Source organism: Nerophis lumbriciformis, linkage group LG12, assembly GCF_033978685.3.
Source record: "Nerophis lumbriciformis linkage group LG12, RoL_Nlum_v2.1, whole genome shotgun sequence".
In the NCBI taxonomy this organism is placed as follows: Eukaryota; Metazoa; Chordata; class Actinopteri; order Syngnathiformes; family Syngnathidae; genus Nerophis; species Nerophis lumbriciformis.
In genome coordinates this window covers 37,186,397-37,213,145 of record NC_084559.2, presented here as the reverse complement: position 1 = coordinate 37,213,145, position 26,749 = coordinate 37,186,397, and the positions used below count along the sequence as shown (strand labels likewise).

General features: G+C 40.0%; 2 protein-coding genes across 2 annotated transcripts in view; both read right to left on the bottom strand.

Moving 5' to 3' along the window:
• vcana (versican a) overlaps positions 1–26,749 on the bottom strand; it is a 53,509-nt gene that overhangs the window by 8,638 nt on the left and 18,122 nt on the right. Inside the window, exons 8-9 of the mRNA XM_061985723.1 lie at positions 1,233–1,346; positions 1,038–1,151 (exon numbers count right to left, since the gene is read on the bottom strand). Coding sequence (XP_061841707.1) covers positions 1,038–1,151; positions 1,233–1,346 — 228 coding nt within the window. The remainder of the gene's footprint in view (positions 1–1,037; positions 1,152–1,232; positions 1,347–26,749) is intronic.
• Positions 4,638–10,829, bottom strand: LOC140679275 (uncharacterized). Its single transcript, XM_072914368.1, has 4 exons — positions 7,278–10,829; positions 6,813–6,992; positions 6,459–6,743; positions 4,638–4,645 (listed from the first exon to the last, which is right to left on the bottom strand). The coding sequence occupies exons 1-4, from the start codon at positions 10,768–10,770 to the stop codon at positions 4,638–4,640; spliced, it is 3,966 nt and encodes a 1,321-aa protein (XP_072770469.1). The 5' UTR covers positions 10,771–10,829.

Sequence of the window (26,749 nt, the reverse complement as noted above, 5' to 3'; positions counted from 1 at the left end):
TTTCCCAGATTTCCCTGCTCTTCAGGGGAGATTTAACTCCCCTGAAGAGCAGGGAAATCTGGGAAACAGGCTTATAGGGATGATATACCGTATTTTTCGGAGTATAAGTCGCACCGGAGTATAAGTCGCACCTGCCGAAAATGCATAATAAAGAAAGAAAAAAACATATATAAATCGCACTGGAGCGCAGCCAAACTATGAAAAAAACTGCGACTTATAGTCAGAAAAATATGGTATATATATATAAATATATATATATATATATATATATATATATATATATATATATATATAGTTTATTTTTATTTTTTGTTTTTTTGGTTTGTGTGTAGTGCTGAAGTTAATTAAGAGATTTGAGCAAAAAAAAGTAACAAAAGAAAAGGAATCCAAAATATTGGCTTTGGGGTATTGTTGAACACCTGTGATGGAATTGGACATTGAAATTAAACATGTTTGTGTTAAAAATATCAAAATAATCTACTATAATGGAGTAACACAACACAATATATAGCCAAAATACAGCAAAAATTCAGCCCTTTTCCCCTGAGTGTTTACAAAGGTTAGCTGGTCGGTCAAAAGTTGATCCGACCAAAGATTGGACAGCAACATTGAGCTCACAGCTGGTGATCCCTTTGTTTCTGAACATCAACAACACCAATCTCAGTGTTCTGTTAGTTTGCTTCAGTGCATGAAATAACAGAGAAACACAAAGGTGGCTTTTTAGGGGGGTTGCAGTTCAACCAAGCATTTGTAAGACAGCAGCTAAATAAAGTACACAGTCTGAGTACAATTCACTGTTAAGTGATCTTTCGCAAAATGAAGGGTGTAGAGTAGAAACTGTCCAAAAGTACCTACACCCAAAAAAAATATGCTTGGCTCAAAATAAAAATAAACATCATTCTGCCATTGGATGTCAGAAATATTTAGTTAATGTTTAATATGTGCATTTAAGCTTAAATTGATTCGTACTCTCGCCAAATTTTAAGTTAAAAGATATTTTTATTTGATGAATGGTTGTATGATAGTTTATGACTTACCCTCCTCACAAAACTGTCCTGAGTAGCTCGGTAGGCAAACACATGTGAAGCACGCCACTCCATCAACGCATGTACCGCCATTGCGGCAAGGGTTGGACTGGCATTCATCAATATCTATTAAAAAATAACAGAATTATTTACACATTAATTATACATTGGTATTTTTGGAGACCTTTTTCTGAGACAATGTCTTACCTGTTTCACAATGATCACCGCCAAAACCAGGTGCACAGCTACATGCAGGAATGTTGCCGCTCATGTAGCAAGAGCCACCATTCAGACACTTGTTTACAGTACAAGAGTTAACTCCTGTGCAAAAAAGAAAACCAGAAATAAATTGAAAAACATACATCTTTTATTCTAGCAACAACACTATATAGGAAATCAACAAACCTGAAATTTCAACAGCCTCTCCTAAAACGGTGTGTCCCTGATCAAGGTTTGTATCAGGAGGTAAAGTTATGTCCATCGTTTTGATTGGTGATTCTCTTCCCATAGGAGATGGCGGTGTGGTTGTGTCACTGTCCAGTTTGTCATCGTTGCCAGGGAATGATGCAACAGACAATCTGTTCTGTCTTTGCTTGACACCTGGTGCCATTGTTGTGAATACGTTAGGGTCTTGGGGTTTTATTTGAGGTATTTCTATTGGTTCTGGAACTCCCTCTTCCCCAGCAGTTTTAAGAACTTTAGCAGACTCCAACTTTGGAGATGTGGTAGTAGTATCTACCTTGAAGACCGTCTGGATTTCATCAGATTTTGACTTTGCTGTGGTCATCCCATTTCTGGAAAGACTATCTGCGCTGGTTGTGCTAGTGCTATAATCCAGGCTGTTGATGCTTTGTGAAGCATCTTCAGAGCCTGGAGAAGATGTTACCTTTAGCACTGCAGTACTTTTAGTACTGCTTACTGAGTCAAAAAGCTCATCAACTTGGTTAGTAGTGTGCACTGTTACTTTTGTTGGTTTTGTTCTGTCATTGTCATGTGGAATACTCTCCACTATGTTGGGATTTGAAGTATCATAGTCTGGCGTCTCCTCACTTATATCTTCATTATTGATGTCAAGTGGAGACTGAGTTATTATTTCTGGTTCAGCCTTTTTACCACTTGAAACTTGTTCATCAGTAGGTTCAATTGACGTTAGTTCAACTGAGGCAGATCCAGGTTCAACAGCTGAAGTAGAAGGAAAAAGGATGGCTGTTGATTCACTAAACAGACTTGTAGACATTGGACCAGTTGGTGATTCAACCTCGGAAGAGACGTCTGTGTAGGGGCGATGGGTAAGTGCAACCTCTGAACGTGCTTGCTCCAGTGATTCCTCAGGGGGTGTTGGGTTTTGTTGCGGAGGAAAAGTTGTGACAAATTGTACTGAAATACTTTCCTGTGAGGGCTCTGATACATCTGAAAAATGCTTTTCAGGCATTGTTGTTGTCACAGCTTTAGGGTCCGTAGATGTTTCTCCAGAACTTGTTAGATCAGTGGGGTGCTCCGTGCTTGTTATGTCAATGTTCTGTGTCTCTTCAATGTGAACATCTGTTGGTCCTGACTCGACAAAACGTTGTGCCTCAACCGTGCTTGTCACATCTGGGGACTGTGTCCAATATGTCTCTATCATGGGGATCCCAGTAGTTTCAAAAAGGATGTTTTCATATGACATTTGTTCTGTAGACACTGTTTTTTCCACTGTTTTAGGGTCCGTAGAGGTTTCTCCAGAAACTGTCAGACCAGCAAGGTCCTGTGTGCTTGTTATGTTTTCATATTGTGTCTTCTCACTGACAACATCTATCAAACCTAACTCATTGAAATGTTGTGTATTGGATAACTCAACAGTGCTCGTCACATCTGGTGACTGTGTAAAATATGTGTCTATCATGGAGGTCTTAGTAGATCCAGAAAGTAGGTTTTTATCTGAGATATGTTCTGCAGCTGTTTTTGGGTCTGTAGAGGTTTCTCCAGATACTGTCAGCCCAACAGGTTCCTGTGTGCTTGTCTTGTCATCATAATGTGTCTCCTCACTATCAACATCTATTAATTCTAATTCATTAAAACCTGTTGTTTTGTGTAACTTAACAGTGCTCGTCACATCTGGAGACTGTGTTGAATATGTGTCTATCATTGGGGTTTCAGTAAATCCAGAAAGGACGTTTTCATCTGAGATATGTCTAGCAGGCACTGTTGTTGCTACTGTTTTAGTGTCTGGGGAGGCTTGTTCAGATTCTGTCAGACTAGTAGGGTCCTGTGTGGTTATTTCTATGTATTGGGTTTCCTCACTGTAAACATCAGTCATTCCTGACTCAATACTACCTGTCTCAGTAGACAGCTGATCAGGTGTTTCTTTATATGATTGTGTCTGAGTTGACGCACCAAATGACATTGTTGGACGAGTAGAGCCTGCATTGTAAACGCTTGGTACTGTGACTCCTGAACCGTCTTCTTCTGCTGATGTGATAATACTTATCTCTGTTGATGCAGACATCTCCCCACTTTCTGAAGAGCTTGAAATTTCACCTCTTGTATCAGGTTCCCTTGTCGTTGGATTCACAGTCTCCCCAGTGACATTTAAAATGGCAGCCACTTTTGGAGTCACAGCACTTGACTGTGATGGTTCTGTTGGTGAGAGAGTACTTTCAGGTTGTTCTGAGAGTGATTCAGTTGTTTGCTGGAGGATTTGTTCCCCTGGACTTTCAGGGGATATTTCTATTGACACATCCACAGTTGATTCAGTTCGAGCAGCCTTTTCTTCTGGCTTTGCAGACTGAACAGTTTCTAGAGCTGTTGTTATGGATTCAACCTCAGGAGAGATTGATGCTTTGATATCTTCCATTTCATGTGAATAAGGTAAGGTACTTGCAACATCGGTAGTTAGAGGAACACTTGATTCAACATGTTTATCTTCTACTCCACCCTGTGGAGGCACATTACTAGGTTCATAGTACTGACTTGAACCCTCAACGTGCAACATTGGGTCTGTTGTGGCTACAACACTTGTCTCAGCAATACTGGGATGATGAGTAAATGTAATCTCAGACCTGGCATGTTGGAAGGAAACCTCGAGCGGGGTAGTATCCACTACGGGGATAAAAGTGGTAACAAATTGAATTGATGGGTCAGGGTTAGTAGTACTTTCTACAGAAGGTACTGCTGATGTATAAAAGGAGTCATCTGTGAATGAAGAAGTGTCGTAGTCTATTGTTAATCCATCAGGGGAAGGTGAAACTGTTTCTGACAAGTTTACGTCTTCCAAATTCTTTGTGGGATTCTGTGTACTAAACAGGGTAAATTCTATACTGGCTGGTGAAGCAGTTTTGGTATTTGAGATCTCATCTGTGTTTAAAGAGTACAATGAGGTTGTGGAGAGACTATTGTCAGTGTTATTTTTGTCATGAGGAGCAACATTTTGTTTTGAAGGTTCTGAAACAAGGGTGTGGTCATGTGATTGTGTTTCTGTAAAGGAGGTGACAGTGCTGTAGAGACTTGAAGCAGCATTTTCTTTTTCCAACTCCCCACTCCCAAGCTCAGGGAAAGCATCTACAAATGATAATGTTGTCTGCCTTATGTTAACTGAGGTGTCAGTGACATCTTGTACACCAGTTGCTGTTGGTGTCACTGTACTATAGAGAGATGAGAAAACACTTTTAACACCTTCATCTGTGACACTTTCATCAATTTCAGGCTTTTCTGTGCTGGACATTGAAGACGCTTGCGATGTTGGTTTTGTCCATACAGAAGATGCTACTGTGGTTTCAGCTCTGATCAGGTTGTCTACTGCAGAGCCTTCATCTAAGTCATAGCTACTTGATGACTCTTCATGAGACATTTGACTGTTTGGTTTTAATGAAGCAGGTTCAGTAGACACTGGCGTGTGTGGCGCTGCAGTGACTGGGTGTACAGAGATGTTTGACGATGCAATCACATCAGAACTTGTGGCTGCAATGGCTGTGGATGAGATTAAGTTTGTTTCTTTATCGTCATCATCTACCTGCTTGAGATCTGTGTGTGATGTGGTCTTGTCATCTAATACTTTATGGCTTGATATTGTTGAGATGGTCATTGCTAGGCTCATTTGGGATGATTTTTCGGTGTGTTCAGTGACCGTCTCCGTAGCATCTGATGTGGATGGGAAATATTCAGAGGAGGCTGAAGTGGCTGATGCATGTAAAGGCACATGAGTAGAAGTGAAAATGATGACAGCATCTGTTCCTGAACCCTCTGGTTCTGTCACCCCCAATTGTTGTGTCATTGTAATTGCTGTGACACCCCCTGCCTCTTCTGTCTGTATTGTTGGCTTGTAGGGAGACGAGGCGACAATGGAAAGGGTATCTGCATCAATAATAATATCAGTGTTGGTGATGAGCTCTGGGGATGGACTTCCTTGTGTACTTTTTGTAACTGAAGCAAACAGTTGGTCATCATCTGTATCTTCTGTAAAAATAATTGTGTTGCTGGTTGATGGTTTAGACACATGCAGGACCATGGTAGGCGTTTGTTCTTTTAGGCCAGCCTCAGGTTGGCTGCTGGGAGTAACGATAACAACCTGTTGGTCTGTATTGCTGTGATATACAACTGGAGGAACTGGGGTTGATAAAGTTGTGAATTCATCATTTTCATTGCTTGGGCTCACTGTCGTTAGGCCTCTTGCACTGTCAATTCCAATTGAATAGGGGAGGGCAGTTGTATAGACCGATTGTGTTGCATCCTTAGCTACAGTTATTTCATTAGTACCAGTGTTAAAAATGGGAGAATGTGTTATCTCAGGAATGTTGGTTAAGTCTATCTCTTGTGAGGAAGCATGTTCATCCGTGGTTGAAGTGGCTGCCACAAAGGTTTCGGTTTCTCCTGTTGCCTCATTAAATGTTACAGTCATCAAAGATGGATTAGCAGTTAACTTCTGTGTCGTATGGTAACTAGAGCCCTCTTCTTCTGCCAATGTGAAATCTAACGTTGATTGATCAGTTTCGGATGTAACAACTGATTGGACGGAAGACACCAAATTGGATGTGCTGAAGAGGGAAGACACTGCAGTCACAGCAGACGGTGGACTGTTAGATGTGCCTGTTAATGGGATCTCTGTGGTGTTTAGTTGGTTGGTTGTGGTGTGGACGGAATGTGCTGTAACTATTTCACTATCAGTAGATAGATTTTCATGAGATGCTATTTTTGATGACATGGTAGTCCAAGCATCTGTTGGCACAATTTTGGAATGCTCTCCTGAGATTTCTTCTTCTTTTTTCTCTGATGTTGTTTGTGTTTTAGGTGAAAACAATGTGGGCCTACTGTACAAAGTGTCAGTGGACACATTTGAACTGTGCTCAGTGACAGCACTTGGTGAAAGAGGGATTTGTTCTGTGGACGCTATAGTTGTGTCAAGCATCGAGGGTTTTGCTATTGGCAGAGACGTTGTTGATATGTCAAAAAAGTCAGTACCGGAACTCTCTTCTTCCATTGGGGAATCATCCGTGAAGACACCACTTCCTTGATCAGTTAGGTAAATCTCATCACTCGTCATACTTGGAGACTTGGTTGATTGCACAAATTCCTTTGTGGACTGTTTGTTTGGTTGTGTTGACAAATCAGATGTGATCTCGTCAGTTTCCAACTCATCTATTGTATCAATGGGTATATCCCCACCTGATCCATCTGAACTTGTCTCTAAGTCGTCCTCTTCAGGTGAATGCCCAGAGAGCTCCATGTCATCATAAGTGAAAGTTTCTTTTGAGGGGAACACAGTGAAAATTGAGTTTACCATGGGCTGAGTAGGGTCGAATACATGAGAATCACCTGAACTTTCTTCTTCAGTCTTCTTGAATGGAAATGATGGTCGGAATGTGGGTTTTGACTTGGTTGTTTGCTCTAAAGATGATTCTTCCTTTGGTGTTTCTAGAGACATTTCAATTGTGATGGCAGACGTGGCATCTCCTGAGCTTCCAGCACTCTGGCTCTCAGATATCTGACTTTTTTCTGTTGCAGAAGATAAGGGTGATATGTTTTCACCTTCAAATGAGGGCACTGATGTTGGTTTCTCTGTACTGAACAGAGATGAAACTAAGGTCACTTGAGGTTTTAAAACTGTATTTGTTTGGGTTTCTGCTGATGGTGTTACTAATTGATTCTTTGTGGTAAATAATACAAATTCTGTAAGAACTTGGCTTGCTGTCTCTGTCGTATGAACATTAGCTGGAGGAACTGTTGATTCAGGTCTCTCTGTACTGAACATGGTTAAAACTGGAGTGCTGTGCAAATGACCTGAACCTTCTTCATTTGTAAATAATGAGTCTGAAACAAACAATGTGCTGGCGGCATCAACAGTTGTTATGGCAGTAGGCACTGCTTCTAGTAAGTCAATGTCTGTGCTGATGCTGTGTTTTGAAGGTGCTGGGGACTTAGTGCTGGAAAGACTTAAGTGTGTCACTCCAGAACCCTCTTCCACATTGGTTACATCTGGGTTGGAAACTTCTGTACTGTCAATTGAAATGGTTGTCACTGGATCTTGTATGATGCTGTACACAGATGTTGATGAAACATTGTCAGTGGCAAGGTGAGATGGAGGTTCTTCGGTGAATGCAGTGGAGATGTTCACAGATAATGTTTCAGGAGTTATGATGGGTTTTTCTGTGTTTCTTTGTGTAGCAGGTAAACTTGGACTCTCTGTACTTTCCTGAGAATAATCTGTAGTAACCAGAGATGCTGTGCTTCCTCTTCCACTTGTTGCATATAATGCTGTTGATAGTGCTGGTTTTGTTGTACTAAACAACGAAGAGATGATTGTGGATGTTTGCTCAGTGGCTTTGGTAAAGTCAGGGTTTTGCTCAATAAATTCTGTGTCATCAATGATTTGAATAGAAGGCTTTAGGGAGATTGGAGATTTAGTAGCTGTTTGTGAGGTGCCAATCACAATAGCTGAGTGGCCGCCGTATTCCATTGTACTGTCTGTAGTTGGCAAAAAAGACAAGCTCGAAGATTCCTTTTGTAAAATTTCAGTTGTTTGTCCATTTGAGCTGTCATGTTCTGTCAGAATAATTGCAGAATTTACGTCAAATTCATTTATTATTGGAATAGCTGAAGGATTTCCAGTGCTCTGTAGGTTTTGAGTTTGTGTAACTGTTGACTGTGTAAGCGTTGCAGCGGTGGTTCTTAGCAATGCAGACAGGGTGAAGAGATAAGACCCAGTAGTTGCTTCAGTAGAGCCTTTCACGTGATCAGATGTGTATATCCTTGGTTCCAGTGTTTGTTTCTCAGGGTTAAGTGAATCATTAGTAACAGTCTCTTCAATGGAAAGATCTAAGTCGCTCTTGTCATCTGTAGTTGGTCCAAATGTCGCTATTGTTTTTTCTGTATGACTTGCTTCAACAGTTTCTTGCATTTCATTTAACATTGTTGTTAGTTTTTCTGTGCTGTGTGAGGTAGACACTACAGTGGCAACAACATGGTCAGGTAATTCTGTGGGTACTGCTTTAAGTGTGCTAGACATAGATGAGACAGAGGTTGTTTCACTTATTTGAAGCTTAGAATAATCCGAAGTGTGGTCACCAAAGCTGTCAAAATCTTGAATGATTTCAGAATTGATGGTTGTTCTACTGCGAGAAGGAATAGAATCGACAATGTGGTTCGAGCTACTAATGTCACTCTTGATGTCTGGAAGAGTAAATGACAAAACAGAGGAGTTGAGTAAAGATTCTGCAGTAGAACTTGTTACAGAAGAAATGGGAGTGGAAGTTGGTTTGTTTGAGTATGAGAACACCGTAGGTTTAGTTGTTTGGCCACGTTCTACTCTTTCAATTGTCTCAGTGTTGGAGGCAAAAGATGTAAATGGGAAAGATGTTGGCGCAAATGGATCTTGGGTGTCATCACCTGACCCTTCATGGTCACCTGAGGTTGAGAAAAAACTAGGCCCACTTGTATACATTTGTTCATCTCTCTGAGCTGAAGTCACATACTTTAAAATTTCAGGAGGGACTGAATAAGGTTTACCAGTACCGTGGATGGATGACACATGTATTGATGTCTTAAAACTTGCACTTGTTTGATCATCTTGTGATGCTGTCACTGCTGGTGTCTCTGTACTAAACATTGATGATAATGTTGCGACTGTTGACTGCTTCAATAGTTCATCTGTACTGTCTCCAGAACTCTGAGTGTCTGGGATAGTGAAGTAGGGTACCATTGCAGGTTTGGTATTTGATTCACTGTGGGAAGGAACAGACTCAACAATCATGGTGTCACTAGCAATGTCTGAAAGAGTAGACAACATATCTGTTGTTGGTTTCTCCGTACTATACAAAGATGATGCAGCAGTAACAGCTAACTTGGCGAAAGCACTTGTTCCACCACCATCTGCTGCTTTCACTGCTGGTGTCTCTGTACTAAACAGTGAAGAAACAGTAGGTTTGATGATATTTGGCTTTCCAGTAAACTCATCACTAACATCTCCTGAACTCTGTGTCTGTGTTGTAGTGACAGGAGTGACTGATGACAACTTTGTTTCATGGCTATCTGTTGTTTTACTTGGCATCGTTTCTGTGCTGTACAAAGAAAATACTTTTGGAACAGTTTTGTTCTCCACAAGTGGTTGTTCTGTTGGTTTTACTGTGCTAAACAATGAGGAAGAAGTAAGAGATGCAGACAGTGTTCTTTCTTCACCCGAGCTCTCTTCCTCTATTCCTGGGAATGTCTCAACTGTCTTTTGTGGTAATGATGGTGCTGTTGTCACTGCTGGCATGTCCGTGCCAAAGATTGCAGAAGATGTTGCTGCTGAAATTAGGGAATCTTCATTAAGATTAAATAGTTCTCCAGAACCTTCATTTGTGCTGACTGATACTGAATCTGAATGATATGAAAGGGTAGTTTGTAGGTTTTGTATGACATCAATACTGTCTCCATAACCATTTGTGTCTGTAGTCGTGACAACTGATAACATTCCAGGTTGGATGGTTGATACACTGATGGAAGGGACAGACTCAACCATCATAGTCTCACTGCTCAGAATTTCACCATCCGTTATTGAAACAGTAGAGTATAAAATAGATGAATCTGTTGGAGACATTTGGACAGAGGCCACTGAAACAAAAGGTTCTTTTGTAACCGATGTCATTGTAGTTTCATGGCTTGCTGTTTCATGTGACATTGATTCAGTGCTGTATAAGGAAGATGAACCTGAAGCATCTGTGTCCTTTTCATCAAGTGGTAGTTTTGTTTGTTTCTCTGTGCTAAACAAGGAGGAAGCTGCTGTAGTTGCAATGACTCTGTTATGTATCTTGGTAATTTGTTCTTTTGAGCTCTTTGTAGCTGAGGGTGTTGTGGTGTCAGTTCTATCTAATGAGAAAGTGGTGGCTGAAATGAACAATTCTCCAGTGAGATCAACAGTGTCTCCAGAACTTTCTGTAACAGTGCCACTTGTGAATGATGATTTTGTTTCAGGTGTTATACTTGATCCAATGGTAGATGAAATGGAATTAGTGCTCACATATTCAATCTCATTTTTTGTGACAGTAGATAATACAAAATGACGTCCAGATGTTAGTGCCTCAGTGATGGAGGGGGTAGCAGTAATGACAGAAGATGTCTGATGGAACATTTCGGGGGTTTGGTCACCTGAACTATCTTCATCTGTTGGGATCTGAATGAAAGATGAAACTTGGTCTTTTTCTTCAAGAGGCAGTTGTGTTGTTGTTTTTTTTGTGCTAAACATTGAGGAGGAAGCTGCTGGAGATTCAGTGACCTGTCTGGGTATCTTAGTCATTGGATCAACAGTAATGTCTTCCGAACCTTCTGTTAAAAGGGTACTGACAAATGATAATGATTTAGTTTCAGGTGAGATACCAACACTAGTGAGGGATTGAATGGAATCAGTGACCGCGACCTCAGTCTCTGGAACAGTCAATAAACTCACATGAGATCCTGTTGTTGATGCTTCTGTGATGTATAGAGTAGATGTAACTCTGGGAGATTGCTGAATGACCTTGTCTTGGGTCTCTTCACCTGAACCATCTTGATCTACTGGAATCCTGACTGAGGTTTCCTCAGTCCTGTCTGGATTTAATGATGTGTGCATTCCAGCAGACACTTTATTTGATTCAGTACTGTAGAGGGATGAAAAAGTAGTCACAGGTTTTTTTAAAATGTCTTTGGTTACATCCTCGTGGAATTTGGTCACTGCTGGAGTCTTTGTACTGAACAACGAAGAAATAGAAGGTAATGTTGACTCTTTACTAAACTCACCAGTGCCATCTCCAGAACTTTCTGTATGTGTGATAGTAAAGGATGGGTGCACTCCAGAACCTTCAGTGAAAGTTGCACTGGCTGATGACAATTCTGTTTCAGAGGTTGTGTATGAGTCAATGACAGATGGAGAAGATACATTTGGAATGGTTTCTGTTGGTGTTTCAGTGCTGTAAAGGGGAGATATGGCAGTCACCAATGACATGTCTTGGGTTTGATGACCTGAACCATCTTGATATTCTGGGATCTTAGTAGATGTCATGTTATTAATCTTAATTGTACTTGATATATGCATTTCAGGAGACATTTGAGTTGGTTTCCTAGTACTATAAATTAATGATGTAGCAGTAACTGATGTTTCTGATGTTTCATCTTTATGTGAACTAAGCACTGCTGGTGTATCTGTACTAAACACTGATGAAACAGTAGGTTTTATGGATCTTGACTCCCCAGTAAACTCTTCAATTATGTCTCCAGAACTCTCTGTGTCTTGTGTGGTAAAAAAGGATGACATTTCAGGTTTGATGGTTGCTTCAGTGAATGAGGGAACAGACTCCACCATTATAATCTCACTGGCCATACCTTCATCCAAAATATCTGCAACTGTGGAGGATACAATAGAAGAAACACTTGGAGACACTGTTCTTGTGTCTGTTGGTTTCTCTGTGATAAAAAGTGAGGAACCCTCTGAGGATGTCGTGACTTTTGTGGACATCTCAGTGATATGTTTGCCTGTGGTCTCTGTAGCATAACGTGTCTCTTGTGGTGCTAATGAGTCCACTGTAAGTGGTTTATTAGATTCTGCTGTCAATCCTGGGGTCTCAGTGGAAGTAGTTGCAGAAATGAATGACTCTCTAGTGAGATATACAGAGGTGTCTCTCGAACTTTCTGTGAAAGTTGCACTAACTGATAATGATTCGGCTACAGGTGTCATACTTGACCCAATGACAGGTCGAATGGACTCAGTGCTCGCATTTTCAACCTTGATTTCTGACATAGTAGATGATGATACAATAGCAGGCACTGTTATTAATGCCTCAGTGGTGTGGGGAACCATAGACGCAGCAGTGACGGAAGAAGTCTGAAGAAAAATGTCCTGGGTTTCATCACCTGAACCCTCTTGATCGCCTGTGATCAGAACCTGTTTCTCCGTTGTTAATACTACTTCAGTAGTATTTGTTGTTCTGAATGTTTGCATTTCAGGAGACATTTGGTTTAGTTTCTCAGTGCTGTCAAGGGATGATGCAGCAGTAACTGATGTTTTAGAAATGGAAATTGTTCCATCGTCTTGTGATCTTGTCGCTGATGGTGTCTCTGTACTAAACATTGAAGGAACTGTTGTTTTGAGTTTTGGCTCACTGATTAACTCATCTGTGCTGTCTCCTGAACTCTCTGTGTCTGTGGCAGAAGAGAATGATACCAGCCCAGGTTGGGTGGTTGATATACTCAATGAAGGAACAGACTCATCCATTGTACTCATATGGCCACTCATTGTAGTCAGAACTCCTTTTCCAATGTCTAAAACATTTGGATCTGTTACAGAAATGTTTGTGTTTTCAGCATCAAGCAATGTAGATGTCTCAGTGCTAAACAACAAGGAGGATGTAGGAGATGCTGTCTGGATTGGATCACCTGACCCATTTTTATCTGATGTAGGGAAAGTAGAGCTTGCCTCTAGGTGTATGGATACTTCATCTTTCTCCTGTATTTCCATAAATCCTAAAGTTGTTTTTTCAGTGCTTAGGGGTGATGTAGAAGATGTAGATGTCCTTGGAATGTCATTTGTTCCATCTTCATGTGATGCTGTTACTGCTGGTGTCTCTGTACTAAACATTGAAGTTATAGTAGTTATGATGTTTGACTCTTCGGCAACCACATCAATGATGTCTACGTAGGATTTGGGGTCTGTGGTAGCGACCAGTGATTCTGTAACAGGTTCAATGGTTGACCCACTGAACGGAGGAACTGACGCAATCATCATCGTCACATTGTTCCTAACATCATCATAATTAGAAACAAGAGTTGATGATTCTTCTGTTTCATCTGTTACTGCCTTGAATTCTTTTTCAGGTCTGGATGAAGTAACTGTATCCCCTTTTTCTGAAAGAGTTGAGAAAATACTTGTAACCATACTTGGAGGCATTATTGTGCTCTCCCCTGTTTCTTCAGCAGTTACTGAAGACTCTCCTGAAGCTGTTTTAGTTGCTGTTGAAGCCTCTGTGTTATAAATAAAAACTGTAGTATGTTGAGGGGACTCTGAATTCCTTAGTAATGTGGGTGCTGTTGTGTTGGAGTCAAATTCTTCAGGATTATGGACCTCTTTCTCTTCCTCTCTATCTTGAGTGGAGCTCTTGGAGGGATTTGTTGTAGTTTTCCCATGAGCATCATCAGTCAAATGTGGGTACACGGACAAAGGAGTACCTTGAGAGAAGTCTCCAGCAGCTATAGGGACTTGTGTGCTTTGTATTTCCTCCAATGTATTCACAACAAAATATCTGTCTGTGTGAAGTTCAGCCATGGAAGGAGAAGGAGTTCCATCCTCCGCCTTTTCTGTATGAGTCACTTGTGAGTCACTCTGCATAGTTGCGGGCATCCCCCCTGACACGCCTACCTCTGTTTGTGCAATGGTGGTGATGACATTAGAGATGTCTTTATCTGTTACTGTTGTTTGGGTGTCCTCTGCTTTTTTGGTTGTATGTGCATCAGCTGTTGGTACAGTCGAACGCATATTAGCAGAACTAGTTGTCACATCCCACATCCCCAGTGTGGTTGTTGTTCCGGCTTTTTGTGTGGTTTGAATTGGTGTGGGGACAGCCAATGTTGAGGTTCTGTGTTTCTGTGTGATGCCCTCTTCATGTTCAGGGAAAATTGGAGGAGGATTTGTTTCAACTTTTGGAACAATGTCATAGTCAGGATCATCCGGGTTCAGTGTTTCTGTACTCGAAAGGATCCCATCTGTTGATGTGGTGACGCTATCGCCTGTTAGGTCGGTCCAGCTGTTATCAAACACTGTAGTTACTTCTTCGCTTGCTTCGAAAGTTGTCACATTTGTCATAATATGTGTAACTTTGGCTTCATTGTCCTCGGGACCCAACGGATTGAGCGTGATCCCAATTTTGTCATTGATTAAACTAACTGGAGCGGTAGTTACAGAGGTAGATGATGAATCTGGATTGCCACTCTGTAAGGTAGGCTCACCATCTACCATAGATGGAGTGGGATTATTAGGTATCACTTGTAGCACAGGGGAATGAGGGTCTTGTGACTGAAGGACCTGGTCAACTGTGAGTAAAAAAAAAATAGGAAAACTGTGGTAAATTAAGTATTTTAAATTCACATGAGTTAAACACAACCAACAACTGAAATAAAAAGAAATGAAACAATGTAATATTACTTGAAGAAAAATACATTACATTTCTAATCCCGGGAAAGGTATATAATGTTATGCTATTTACTAAGGACCCATAAATATTGGTACATTTACACACAATTAGATTTTACACAAGCACTAAAACTGTTTTCATTAATAATTCATCAGTATGATATATTGATCATCACCATCTGTCAAACTCAGATTCGTAGATTTCAATGCTATTATTGTGTACATTGTGCTTGAGAGCTTTAATGTATCCAATTTAGTAATCCAACAATAGCATTATCACTCTACACTACACGGAAGCCAACCATTTAATATGATAAAACAGCTTTATAATCCTGTTTTATAAAATGATAAATTGTAATCTGACAAGTGAGCTAGATGCGAAAGAGTCTATTTGATATACAGTATGCATGTCAAAATCTATAATTTAGTTTAATGTAGTAAATAATCTAGTTTGTCATTGGAAGCCATTATTATATGTACCAGTGTTGGCTTTAATGGCGTTTTTGTGTCTTTTTACGCATTGAAATCAGAAAGGACGCAAAATTCTGGAAACCTGCACGTCCCTTGGACGCAGATTTTTTTTTTACCGATTATCGATTTTCTGCCGGTGTTTTGTTTGGTTTATATTTGCCTGGTCAAATTGGTAATTATTAATTATTGGTTGACTTCAAAGTATTGCACTTTCCGGTACAATTTCTTAAATTTTGATTCGCCGAAAGTTTTATCGATCACAAATACTGCATTTCCGGTATTAGAACTCCTGGGTGTTATTGTTTTCGTCATGGCGAGCAACAAACCCAAGAGGCAAAGCTTCAATGAAAAGTGGCTTCAGGGGCCAATTTTCAGCAAATGGCTCACTTATGAAGATGGAAACATGTTTTGCACGCCATGTAAACGGGCTAAGAAAAAGAACACCTTTACGACCGGGTGCATTGATTTTCAAAGATCCAGCCTCACCAGGCACCAAGAAACATCCTCCAATTTGGGTCCCTACAATTCCGCTTTGTAGTCGGAATGACGAGGCCGTTGATTTGTTACAACTCTTAACTGATGTTTTCCACAAAGCCAAGCGGACATCCACTATTCTATTAACACTCCAGAACATGCTAGCGCTCCCTCCCCTAACTCGCCCACTCACTTACACACGTCACTCACACCACATATTGCCATTCTTAAAGGGGAACACACAGCTTATGGCCATCACGAAGCCTGAGATGAAATGCTGGAGGCATTGAGTGCCACTATAGTAAATGACATTGAAACTAACTTTCCAAATTCTAAGTTTGATGGCCTTATTTGCCATGAAAGTGTAGATGTGGCGGTTTTTAAACGACTGATGATCTACATACAGGGTGAGAATAATCAATTAAATTTGTCATATGCATGTATGCCCTGGCACACCATTATCATCATTTCATGACCGAAGCAAAACATTTTTTACACTTTTATACTGAAATAAAAACACCTACAACTTATTAAATAAAAATACATTAAAAAATACCAGCAGCTGTAAAGTTTAGATCCATGAAGGAAAGAAGAACGTGAATGAATGTTTATAACTGAATACATTTACATATGCAAAAACATTTGTTTTCTTTTGTATTATTTTTTTAATTAATTAAGTAACGTTTATGACAAACTTTTTTCAAAACACAATATCGAATGTGAGATATAACAGGATAATGCATACCTTTATCATTTGTTTTCAAAACAGTTACAGTGGGACCCCAAAAATGTACTGTGGGACCCCATTTTTATGACTTGATGGGGTCCCTGGGGCCCCATTTTGAAAAATTCCTAGCGCCAACATTGATGTACTAATGATGTATGTCTCTATTTGGACTCCTTCCAAAACAGTTATATGATTAAAAATGCCTGCTGTCCAATGAGAGTCATATGGGCTTTGTTTTTTAAGTGTTGAACTAAAACAAGGTTACCCAAATGCATCATTCACTTTCTTGGCAATGGGCTTTTTTGATTCATGCTTGTTGAAATAGATTATTGTATGTGGTGTTTTTTTCATCATTAGTTTATGTATAGTCTTGTTAACTTTGCTATAAAACATTAAAGGTAAAGAAAACTAAAAAGGTTGGTATACAACATTGTGAATACAAACCTAATGGCTAAGCCCTCTCTCTTTCTGTTGTTGTTTCCCACAAATGATTGCAAATGGTGATTGAAAAAGATTATTGGTTGCACCGACGAACACCTGTAGCAGCTGTTTAAAGCTCAGATCAGGCCTGGGAACGCAAGCAAGGGACCCACATGACTGAGCCACACACGCACACCTTATTCACAAATAATCCCCGTCTCTCTTCGCTGGGCCCAGAGCCAACGTTTCAACAGAATCTGGCCACCACAACCACTAACCGTCACTGTGTTTTATTTTCTAGACTGTCTGTGTCTTATCTAAACATTTGGCTTCCTTGGGTCCTAAAACGACCTTCAAGACATATTGCTAAACATCAAATTTTCTCAATGACATTAATGGAAGAAGTTCTATAAATACATATTGCATCCAGATATTTGTGTAATTTCTGAATTAACGGAAAAAAGATCAATCTCTCCAGGTGTCAGGTGCAATGGGACCACAGCTCCAGTTTTAAAGAATCCAACAAATCATAATCTGGAAACTGTTACAAAGAAGACGTTTTACTTTTCTAACTGTGCACTTGTTTTAAGTGAGGGAATTGTATTTACATAGCGCATTTCTCTAGTGACTCAAAGCGCTTTATATAGTGAAATCCCAATATCTAAGTTACATTTAAACCAGTGTGGGTGGCACTGGGAGCAGGTGGGTAAAGTGTCTTGCCCAAAGACACAACGGCAATGACTAGGATGGCGGAAGCGGGGATCGAACCTGGAACCTTCAAGTTCCAGGTTTAGTTGCTGGCACGGCCACTCTACCAACCGAGCTATACCATTTGAGTATGGCAGTGTTTTTCAACCTTTTTTGAGCCAAGGCACATTTTTTGCGTTGAAAAAATCCGTAGGCAAACCACCAGCAGAAATGATTAAACATGAAACTCAGTTGACAATAAAGAGTCGTTGTCGCAATTGTTGGATATGACTTTAAAGCATAACCAAGCATGCATCACAATACCTCTTGTCTCAAAGTAGGTGTACTGTCACGATCTGTCACATCACGCCATGACTTATTTGGAGTTTTTTGCTGTTTTCCTGTGTATAGTGTTTTAGTTCTTGTCTTGAGCTCCTATTTTGGTGGCTTTTTCTTGTTTTTGGTATTTTCCTGTAGCAGTTTCATGTCTTCCTTTGAGCGATATTTCCCGCATCTGCTTTGTTTTAGCAATCAAGAATATTTCAGTTGTTTTTATCCTTCTTTGTGGGAACATTGTTGATTGTCATGTCATGTTCGGATGTACATTGTGGACGCCGTCTTTGCTCCACAGTAAGTCTTTGCTGTCGTCCAGCATTCTGTTTTTGTTGACTTTGTAGCCAGTTCAGTCTTAGTTTCGTTCTGCATAGCCTTCCCTAAGCTTCAATGCCTTTTCTTAGGGGTACTCCCCTTTTGTTTATTTTTGGTTAAAGCATTAGATACCATTTTACCTGCACACTGCCTCCCGCTGTTTCCGACATCTACAAAGCAATTAGATACCGGCTGCCACCTACTGATATGGAAGAGTATTACACGGTTACTCTGCCGAGCTTTAGACAGCACCGACATTTAACAACAACACATCATTTGCAGACTATAATTACTGGTTTGCAAAAAATATTTTTAACCCAAATAGGTGAAATTAGATAATCTCCCACGGCACACCAGACTGTATCTCACGGCACACTAGTGTGCCGCGGCACAGTGGTTGAAAAACACTGGACTATGGAATATTCGGTAACACTTTAGTATGGGGAACATATTCACCATTAATTAGTTATTTATTAACATGCAAATTAGTAACATATTGGCTCCTAATTAGTCATTATTAAGTACTTATTAATGCATTATTCTGCATGGCCTTATTATACAACAACCCTAACCCTAACCCTCTAACCCGTCCCTAACCCTAACCAAATAACTCTAAATTAAGTCTTTGTTACTTACAATGTGTTCCCCTAGTGTCCAAAAAACTCTTAATTAAGTCTTTGTTACTTAGAGTATGTTCCTCATACTAAAGTGTTACCGAATATTCAATTATTCATAAAGAATCGAGCACAAATCACCGGCATATTTTGCTCTGTTACCACGCAACCAGACAAGACACACCCCCTGTCATGACGTTTTTTTCCAAAAAACGTTTCCCACAAATCCTATGAGAGTTATAAGTATGTGTCATCTGAGCCACATGACATGATGTAGCAGTAAAAGTGTCTGTAATCGCCCACTTTTGGTCACGCAGGTGGTTTCAAGCTATCCTGGCAGCAATGGGAGACTGTGAGCTATGACATCACCACTTGAGCTCAGGCCCAGTGAAAGCTGAGGACAGGCTTATTAGTGGCCACCTAAGTATGCGTTTGATTGAGTAGGCCTTCCAGAAAGTGAGTAACTGTTCTCAAAAAAGTCACAAACTGGATGTTATCACAAACATACATCCATGAAATATATCTAGGCAGACTCCATCTCTACTGTGTACTGACTCAGACACAGGCTGACACAGATCAAGATTTAGGCTGGAAACTGACTGTTCCATTAATCATACCAACAATTTCAGTAAGAATACCACGGAATAAAGTTTCCAAAGTTGCTAAATGAGACAAATGGCTTTTCTAATTCAGAAACCAATGGGGTCATTGTTGATGTCAGAGTAGCTGTGATGGGTCCCAGATCATAACAGTGAGAAGGGACACACCTGCTGTTTAAGATTAGATCATGTGATTGCGGCCATGCAAACAGCTCCCGGTTCAGCAAAACAGGTTCAAAGACTCGGTTATCGACCACTTTTCTGTCATAGCTGTGTTGTCATAAGTATATTAAAAAACACGTCATTGTTGACCTCCGTCTAATTTAATCCCACGGTAAATTGCTTTTATCTGTCAAATATACAACATTTTAATAGGTGGCCGAATTTTGGAATAGATTCTGACTCCTTGTCACATTAGTTGAGTTGAGCTTTTATCTTTTAATTAATTGTATTATTTTTTTCGGTTTATTGCAAACATCTGCAAGTGTAAGTACGTAGTTGTCAGCTTCTCCCATCGGGGGACGCCACAAAGAGTCACCTGCATTGACGGCTGCAGCTATCGAATATTTTAGTAATCGAGTAAACGATTAATTAATTAGGTCGATTAATCGAGTAATCGAAAAAAACACAGTTTTAAGCCTAAATGTGTCTTTCAGGGAAAATTATTGAAATAAAAAAGATTTCTCTGATGACCTTTTTTGTTATGAATGCAAATAGCATTACAATTGCAATTATAACATCATTATGTTTTACTTATCAAAACATTTTTGACAGTGCAGACATTTCACCAAGATGTCTTGTTGTATTTTAAATGATCACAAAACTTTTGACAGCTTCTCTCATTTTCTTTGGGTCGTTTGCTCTCTTTCCCCCTCGTTATTGTTTTTATTTGAGCTATCGCTCATTCTTTTTGCCAGTGCACTCTCTATTGGAGCAGTCTTGAAAAAACACCATCCGGGTGTTTTAGGTTTCAGGCACTCCATGCGGTCTAGATTGTATACACTTGTATACATCATTTCGGCAATGAAATACACATTTATTTTTTTTAATTTATTATTTAACCGATTAATCGTTGCCGCCTTACTTGCATGACACCTTCATTTGCATGCCGTTCTTGAAGTCAACCTCCTTGGGTCCTGCCCATGAAAGCTTCAATGCCTGGGTATTGTGACATTGGCCAAGATTTAAACCCGCGCTGACGGATGAAAGGGGGACGCCTAAAACTACACTACTGGTGCAAACTACTGCAATTCATCAACTTGCGAAAGGGGCTCCTGATCCTAAGTAGTCCTTCAGGACACAATATGTCAGGACTGTAAACACGCGCACACACCTGAGACCGAGCAAATCAAAAGCTCAAACACTATTTTGATTTTTGAATAACCTCGTAAAAGCTAGTCAAATAAAAGCCAGTGATAAGATCTATTGGCAGACATCTAAATCCTACAAGTCACAGCTTCCCTTCATGTGCAGCTTGTACACAGAAACAAACAACCTACACATCTCAGACATCTAAGACCTAAGTGGCTGAAAACAGATTCAGAGACTAGTCTTACCTGACGTGTTCTCCTTCTGCATGACTGTGGTGTCCTTGATGAACTCTGTGACCGTTTTTCCCGAAGCGACGGTGCTGCTGGAACCGCCTGCAGCTGAAACTATCGGAGCGGATGTGAAGAACTCTGCATCAATGTCTGTGGAAGTGAGAGCATCACTGCTTTGTTCCAACACCTGAGCTGTGGACTCATCAAAGACACTTGAGGACACATCCTCTGGTGACGTCGGACTGACATCGATGAGAATGGGAACGCCTGTCCAGGTTGCAGACAGGGTTTCCTCCGGTGTCATGAGGTCCTGCGTGTGCTGTGTGGTGGTCTCCGGTGGCATGTCGGTGGTGGTGGTGGTGGGGATGTCTGTTTCTTCCGTGCTCTGGAAGATGTCATGTGATGTGGGCTGTGTCGGTGGCAGTGATTCCACGAGTAAATCTGTCTCTATTTCGTCACCATCATATAACGGAAATGTGGTCGCTGAATCAGTTGACGCGGTCACATCAGTTGATTCCTTTTCTGCAGAATCCACAATAGTTTCTTCAGTCTTCCCCTCAGCAAACATGGGCTCTGTGCTAAGGGTTGCGTCTGGCAAGGCTACATCGGGTGTAACGGTGTTGATCTCAATGACGGAATAATCGTCCGGCGCTTCGTTTGCTTCCGATTCCGTTACGTCAGTGCTTCCGGTTGTGACGTGGAGCTCGGGTAAGGAGTCGCCCCGTTGAGGAACAGACTCAACATAGGTCACGTTTTCATCTATGAAGTCATCAACATCAAAGTCCGGATCCACCGGGGCCAAGTCATCAATGTCTTCATGTTCGTCCATGATGGTCGGTGCCACGGTGGTGAATAACTCTTCTTCTGTGCCGGCTGGAGTGGCTGGAGGTGGAGCCATACTGGTAGAAAACATGGACGGAGGATTTGTCGTCTCTGCTTCATTATCGGATTCAGTTTCAGGAGTTTGGGTTTCAGTAAGCACACTGCTCTCGAGTAACGGAATGGTGGAGGTGGTGAAGGTGGCACTGGTGGCATTGACCACTGACAAATCCACGGACGAAGTTTGGTTGATCATCGGTTTCCTTTCTGTAAACACACATATATAGACATTAAACATAATCGATAGCAATAATTGTACATAGTGTACTTAATACAGAGATACTGTCTGGGACTCTGGGAACATCTATGACTCAATATTTTAGGTCTGCAGCTATAAAGTTATCTATCAATGACTTAATTCGATTAATCAAGTAGTTGGATAAAACACACCTTGAAGCCTCAATGCGTATTTTAGGGAAAGTAGTTCAATCAAAGATGTTTCCATGACCTTCATTCTTTCATTCTAATAAATGCACATCAGCTAGATTGAAAATTCAATTTTAACATGCAATAATAAAAAATCCCCTGTCCACCGCCACACGGATCACGGCACCCACACACTGCCTCTCAACAGAAAATAAAACAAAGCTTTTTTTCTAATCTAAGCCCTAAAATAGTTCAAATAAAGTCGAAGTGAAAGACAATCACTCGTAGTAATCAACCTACAGTAATGTTGTCACATAAAGCGATGGCACAAGTGTTAATTAATAGGTCATTTATCATACATCAGTATTACTAACTTTTCCTTAAATAAAATTGATCATTGTTGTTGCTTGATAGCAATAGTGACCTCGTTTAGACAAAAACTTTGTCTCTCTAAACATTTCCTCGAGTGTCTAAAACAAACAAATGTGATTATTTGAAGAACAGAATATAAACATTTAGTTCCAGCACTTTACTGTGTAAACTGTCTATCTTTCCGCCATTCATCAGTGCTTGAACCTTTTCAGCTTTCTGTCACGGGATGTCAAATACAAACAATGCAATCACAAAATTATTAGCAAGATTAAATACCAAAAATCAAATAAAAAAAACTCTTTCTGTCTAATTCAGTGGTAGGGAACCTAGGGCCCTAGAGCCAGATGTGGCTCTTTTGATGACTGCATCTGGCTCTCAAATAAATCTTAGCTGACATTGCTTAACACGATAAGTACTGAATAATTCCGCTGGTAATCACAGTGTTAAAAATAACGTTCAAAATATAAAACATTCTCATGCATTTTAATCCATCCATCCGTTTTCAACGCACCTGTTCAAGAAGTCGCATTAATGGTAAGAAGTATTTTATTTATTATTGGTTAGCTTCAGAATAACAATGTTATTAAAAAGAATGAGAGATTTATTATACTCTAAAAATGTTGGTCTTACTTAAAATATTACATGGCTCTCACGGAAATACATTTTAAAATATTTGGCTTTCATGGCTCTCACAGCCAAAAAGGTTCCCGACCACTAGTTTAATTTATAAAAATGTTTTAAATATTTTTGGAATATAATAAAACAATCTGAGTAATATTACATATTGTAAATAAAATAACAAAAGATCAGTCAAATTAGACATGTAGACCATGGGTGTCCAAAGTGCAGCCCAGGGGCCAGCTAACAGCTAACGGCTCGCATGCTCTAAAATTACTATTTCTAAAAAAAAAAAAAAAATAGAAAACAAATTTAAAGTGCAATTAAAGAGCAGACAGACTAATAAAACAATAATAGGTTTGTGTTGATGCTAATAACACAAAGCTAAAATGTAGGCTTTTTTTTTCTTTAATGAAATATACAAATGTCAAAAATATTAAAATGTCCCTCTCAACCTGTTCTGCTTGCAAATTAAATTATAGATAAAACATGTAAATTTGAGGTTAGTAAATTACCAAAAACAGAGTAAAGAAATTAATTATTAGTCAAATATTATCATATTTGACATTGATTTAAAAGATTTAATATTTTAATATTGTTTTGTGTTTCTTTTAAGATATATAGATACATACATACATATATACACATATATGTGTGTGTAATCAGATCCGCGTGTGTGTGTTTTAAATTGTCTGTCCGTATTATGATTTGTCAGTGTGTAAAAAAAACATATGTCTGTTCGTATGTTTGTGTGAATATTTCGACGTGTGGGAAGCAGGAAGCCTCTATTCTTACAAGAAAAGGCAAGCAGGGTTTAGACAACTCTTTTTACACGTTCAAATCGCTGTTCAGACAGACAACTCGTAAATGTGTCGCAAAAGTCACGTGTAAATAGACAGCCAATAGAGAGATACTGCTTCACACGCGTCTAAATACGCACACACACATTTGTTTTACAAAATACTGACAGTTATTTTTTTTTACACACAGACAAATCATAATACGGAAAGACAGTTTAGAACACACACATGTAGATCTGATTACACACACACACACAGAGATTGGTATACAGACACACGCATTAAAGTACGCACACAGTTTGGTATACAGACACACACATTAGACTACACACACGCATTAGATTACACACACACAGATTGGTATACAGACACACACATTATATTACACACACACACACAGATTGGTATACAGACACACATTAGATTACACAGACACAGATTGGTATAAAGACACATGCACTAGATTACACACAACGATTGGTATACAGATATACGCATTAGATTACACACAGAGATTTGTATACAGACACACACATTAGATTACACACACAAAGATTGGTATACAAACACACGCACTAGATAGCACACGCACAGATTGGTATGAGAACACACACATTATATTACACACACAAATTGGTATACAGACACACACATTAGATTACACACACACAGATTGGTATACAGACACACACATTAGATTGCACACACACAGACTAGTATACAGACACACACATCAGATTGCACACACAGATTGGTATACAGACACACGCATTAGATTACACACACTGATTGGTATACAGACACACACATTAGATTGCACACACATAGACTGGTATACAGACACACACAGATTGGTATACAGACACACACATTAGATTACACACACAGATTGGTATACAGACACACACATTAGGTTACACACACACATATTGGTATACATACACACACTAGATTATACACACACAGATTGGTATACAGACACACACATTAGATTACACACTCATATTGGTATACAGACACACACATTAGATTACACACACACAGATTGGTGTAAAGACAAACACATTAGACTACACACTCAGATTGGTATACAGACAAACACATTAGATTACACACACACAGATTGGTATAAAGACACACACATTAGATTACAAACTCAGATTGGTATACAGACAAACAATAGATTACACACACAAATTGGTATACAGACACACACATTAGATTACACGCACAAAGATTGGTATACAGACACACACATTAGATTGCACACACACACATTAGATTGCACACACACAGACTGGTATACAGACACACACATTAGATTACACACACAGATTGGTATATAGACACACACATTAGATTACACACACACATATTGGTACTATACATACACACACTTTACCTTATACACACACACATTGGCATAAAGACACACACTCAGATTGGTACACAAACACACACATTAGATTACACACACACTGATTGGTATAAAGACACACACATTAGATTACACACTCATATTGGTATACAGACACACACATTAGATTACACACACAGAGATTGGTATAAAGACACACACATTAGATTAAACACTCACAGATTGGTATACAGATACACACATTAGATTATACACACACAGATTGGTATACAGACACACACATTAGATTATACACACACAGATTGGTATACAGACACACACATTAGACTATACACACACAGATAGGTATACGACACACACATTAGATTACACACACACAGATTGGTATACAGACACACACATTAGACTATACACACACAGATAGGTATACAGACACACACATTAGATTACACACACACAGATTGGTATACAGACACACACATTAGATTACACACACACAGATTGGAATAAACAGAGGCTGCTTTCAAAGTGAGCACATTAATTCATTGAAGTGGCTGCTATTACTGAGGCTTTTGTTTCGTCCGAGCCGGCCCAAGAACCAATCAGACACCAACCACACCCCCTTTTCTCATTTCACCCTGTCTTTGTGTGTAGTCTACGTGATGGCGCTATACATAGTTTACGTAATAATTCCTCTCTACATATGACTGAGGGCAGGAAATGTGGGCTCCGCCATACGAGGGTACTTGAAAAGCACTTAGATGGATGCGTAAAGACAACATGGCCGAGAGAGCCGACATGGGATACACAGAATGAGAGCTGTTTGTGTGCCCTCTGAACCCCATGAGGACTTATCACCGCGAGAGTCGGGCTCGCTCAGGAGCGCCAAATGGCCCGGCAGGGGAAGGCTTATCTGCCCGAGCTCCCATTTGTAAAGATGGAAAGGCCGGGTCAAGGGTCGCCGAGGATGACTGAATTTAGAAGTCCAGCAGTAGCTTTTGTCCATTATCCATATGTCTGCTCTGATAAGTACAAGTGAGAATGATGGGGCGCAAAAGTCTGACAGCGGAAACGAGGGGAGAAAGGCAAAAGAGGGAGTAAGATAGTGAGACTAAAAGAGCTGACAGGTGAGGGGATCTGCAGGGTCTCCTAATGGACGCTATCATCGCTTGTTTGCTTTGCCCCGCGGGTGCTGCTGATTAGTTAAGAATCGCCACCGTCTGCTCATTTTCAGTGAACCGTGACGTGTCACTGGTATTGAGATGCATTGTGGTCGTCTCCTCGCTTCCCGTGGCACAATGACCTTATTTGTACGCATACTTGAGTCTGTTCAAAGGCCAGTCCTTAAGATCATGTAAGAAATGTCACAATCAGGATGAATTAGCTCCCGGGCTAATCACGGAGACGCTGCTTGAATCGTACTTGAGTGCATTAACCAGGGGTGTCAAACCTACGGATTAGGCCCGCAAACAGGTTTTATCCGGCACGCGTGATGAGTTTGCCAAGTATTAAAATGAATTGTTT

Coding starts and splice junctions, on each gene's coding strand:
- LOC140679275 (XM_072914368.1), bottom strand. CDS start 10,770: ATGACTAAGATACCCAGACAGGTCACTGAATCTCCAGCAGCTTCCTCC. Junction 6,993..7,277: donor TACAAATGAAGAAGGTTCAG/GTCATTTGCACA, acceptor CTTCTGCAACAG/AAAAAAGTCAGATATCTGAG. Junction 6,744..6,812: donor GACTGAAGAAGAAAGTTCAG/GTGATTCTCATG, acceptor TCCCCTCAAAAG/AAACTTTCACTTATGATGAC.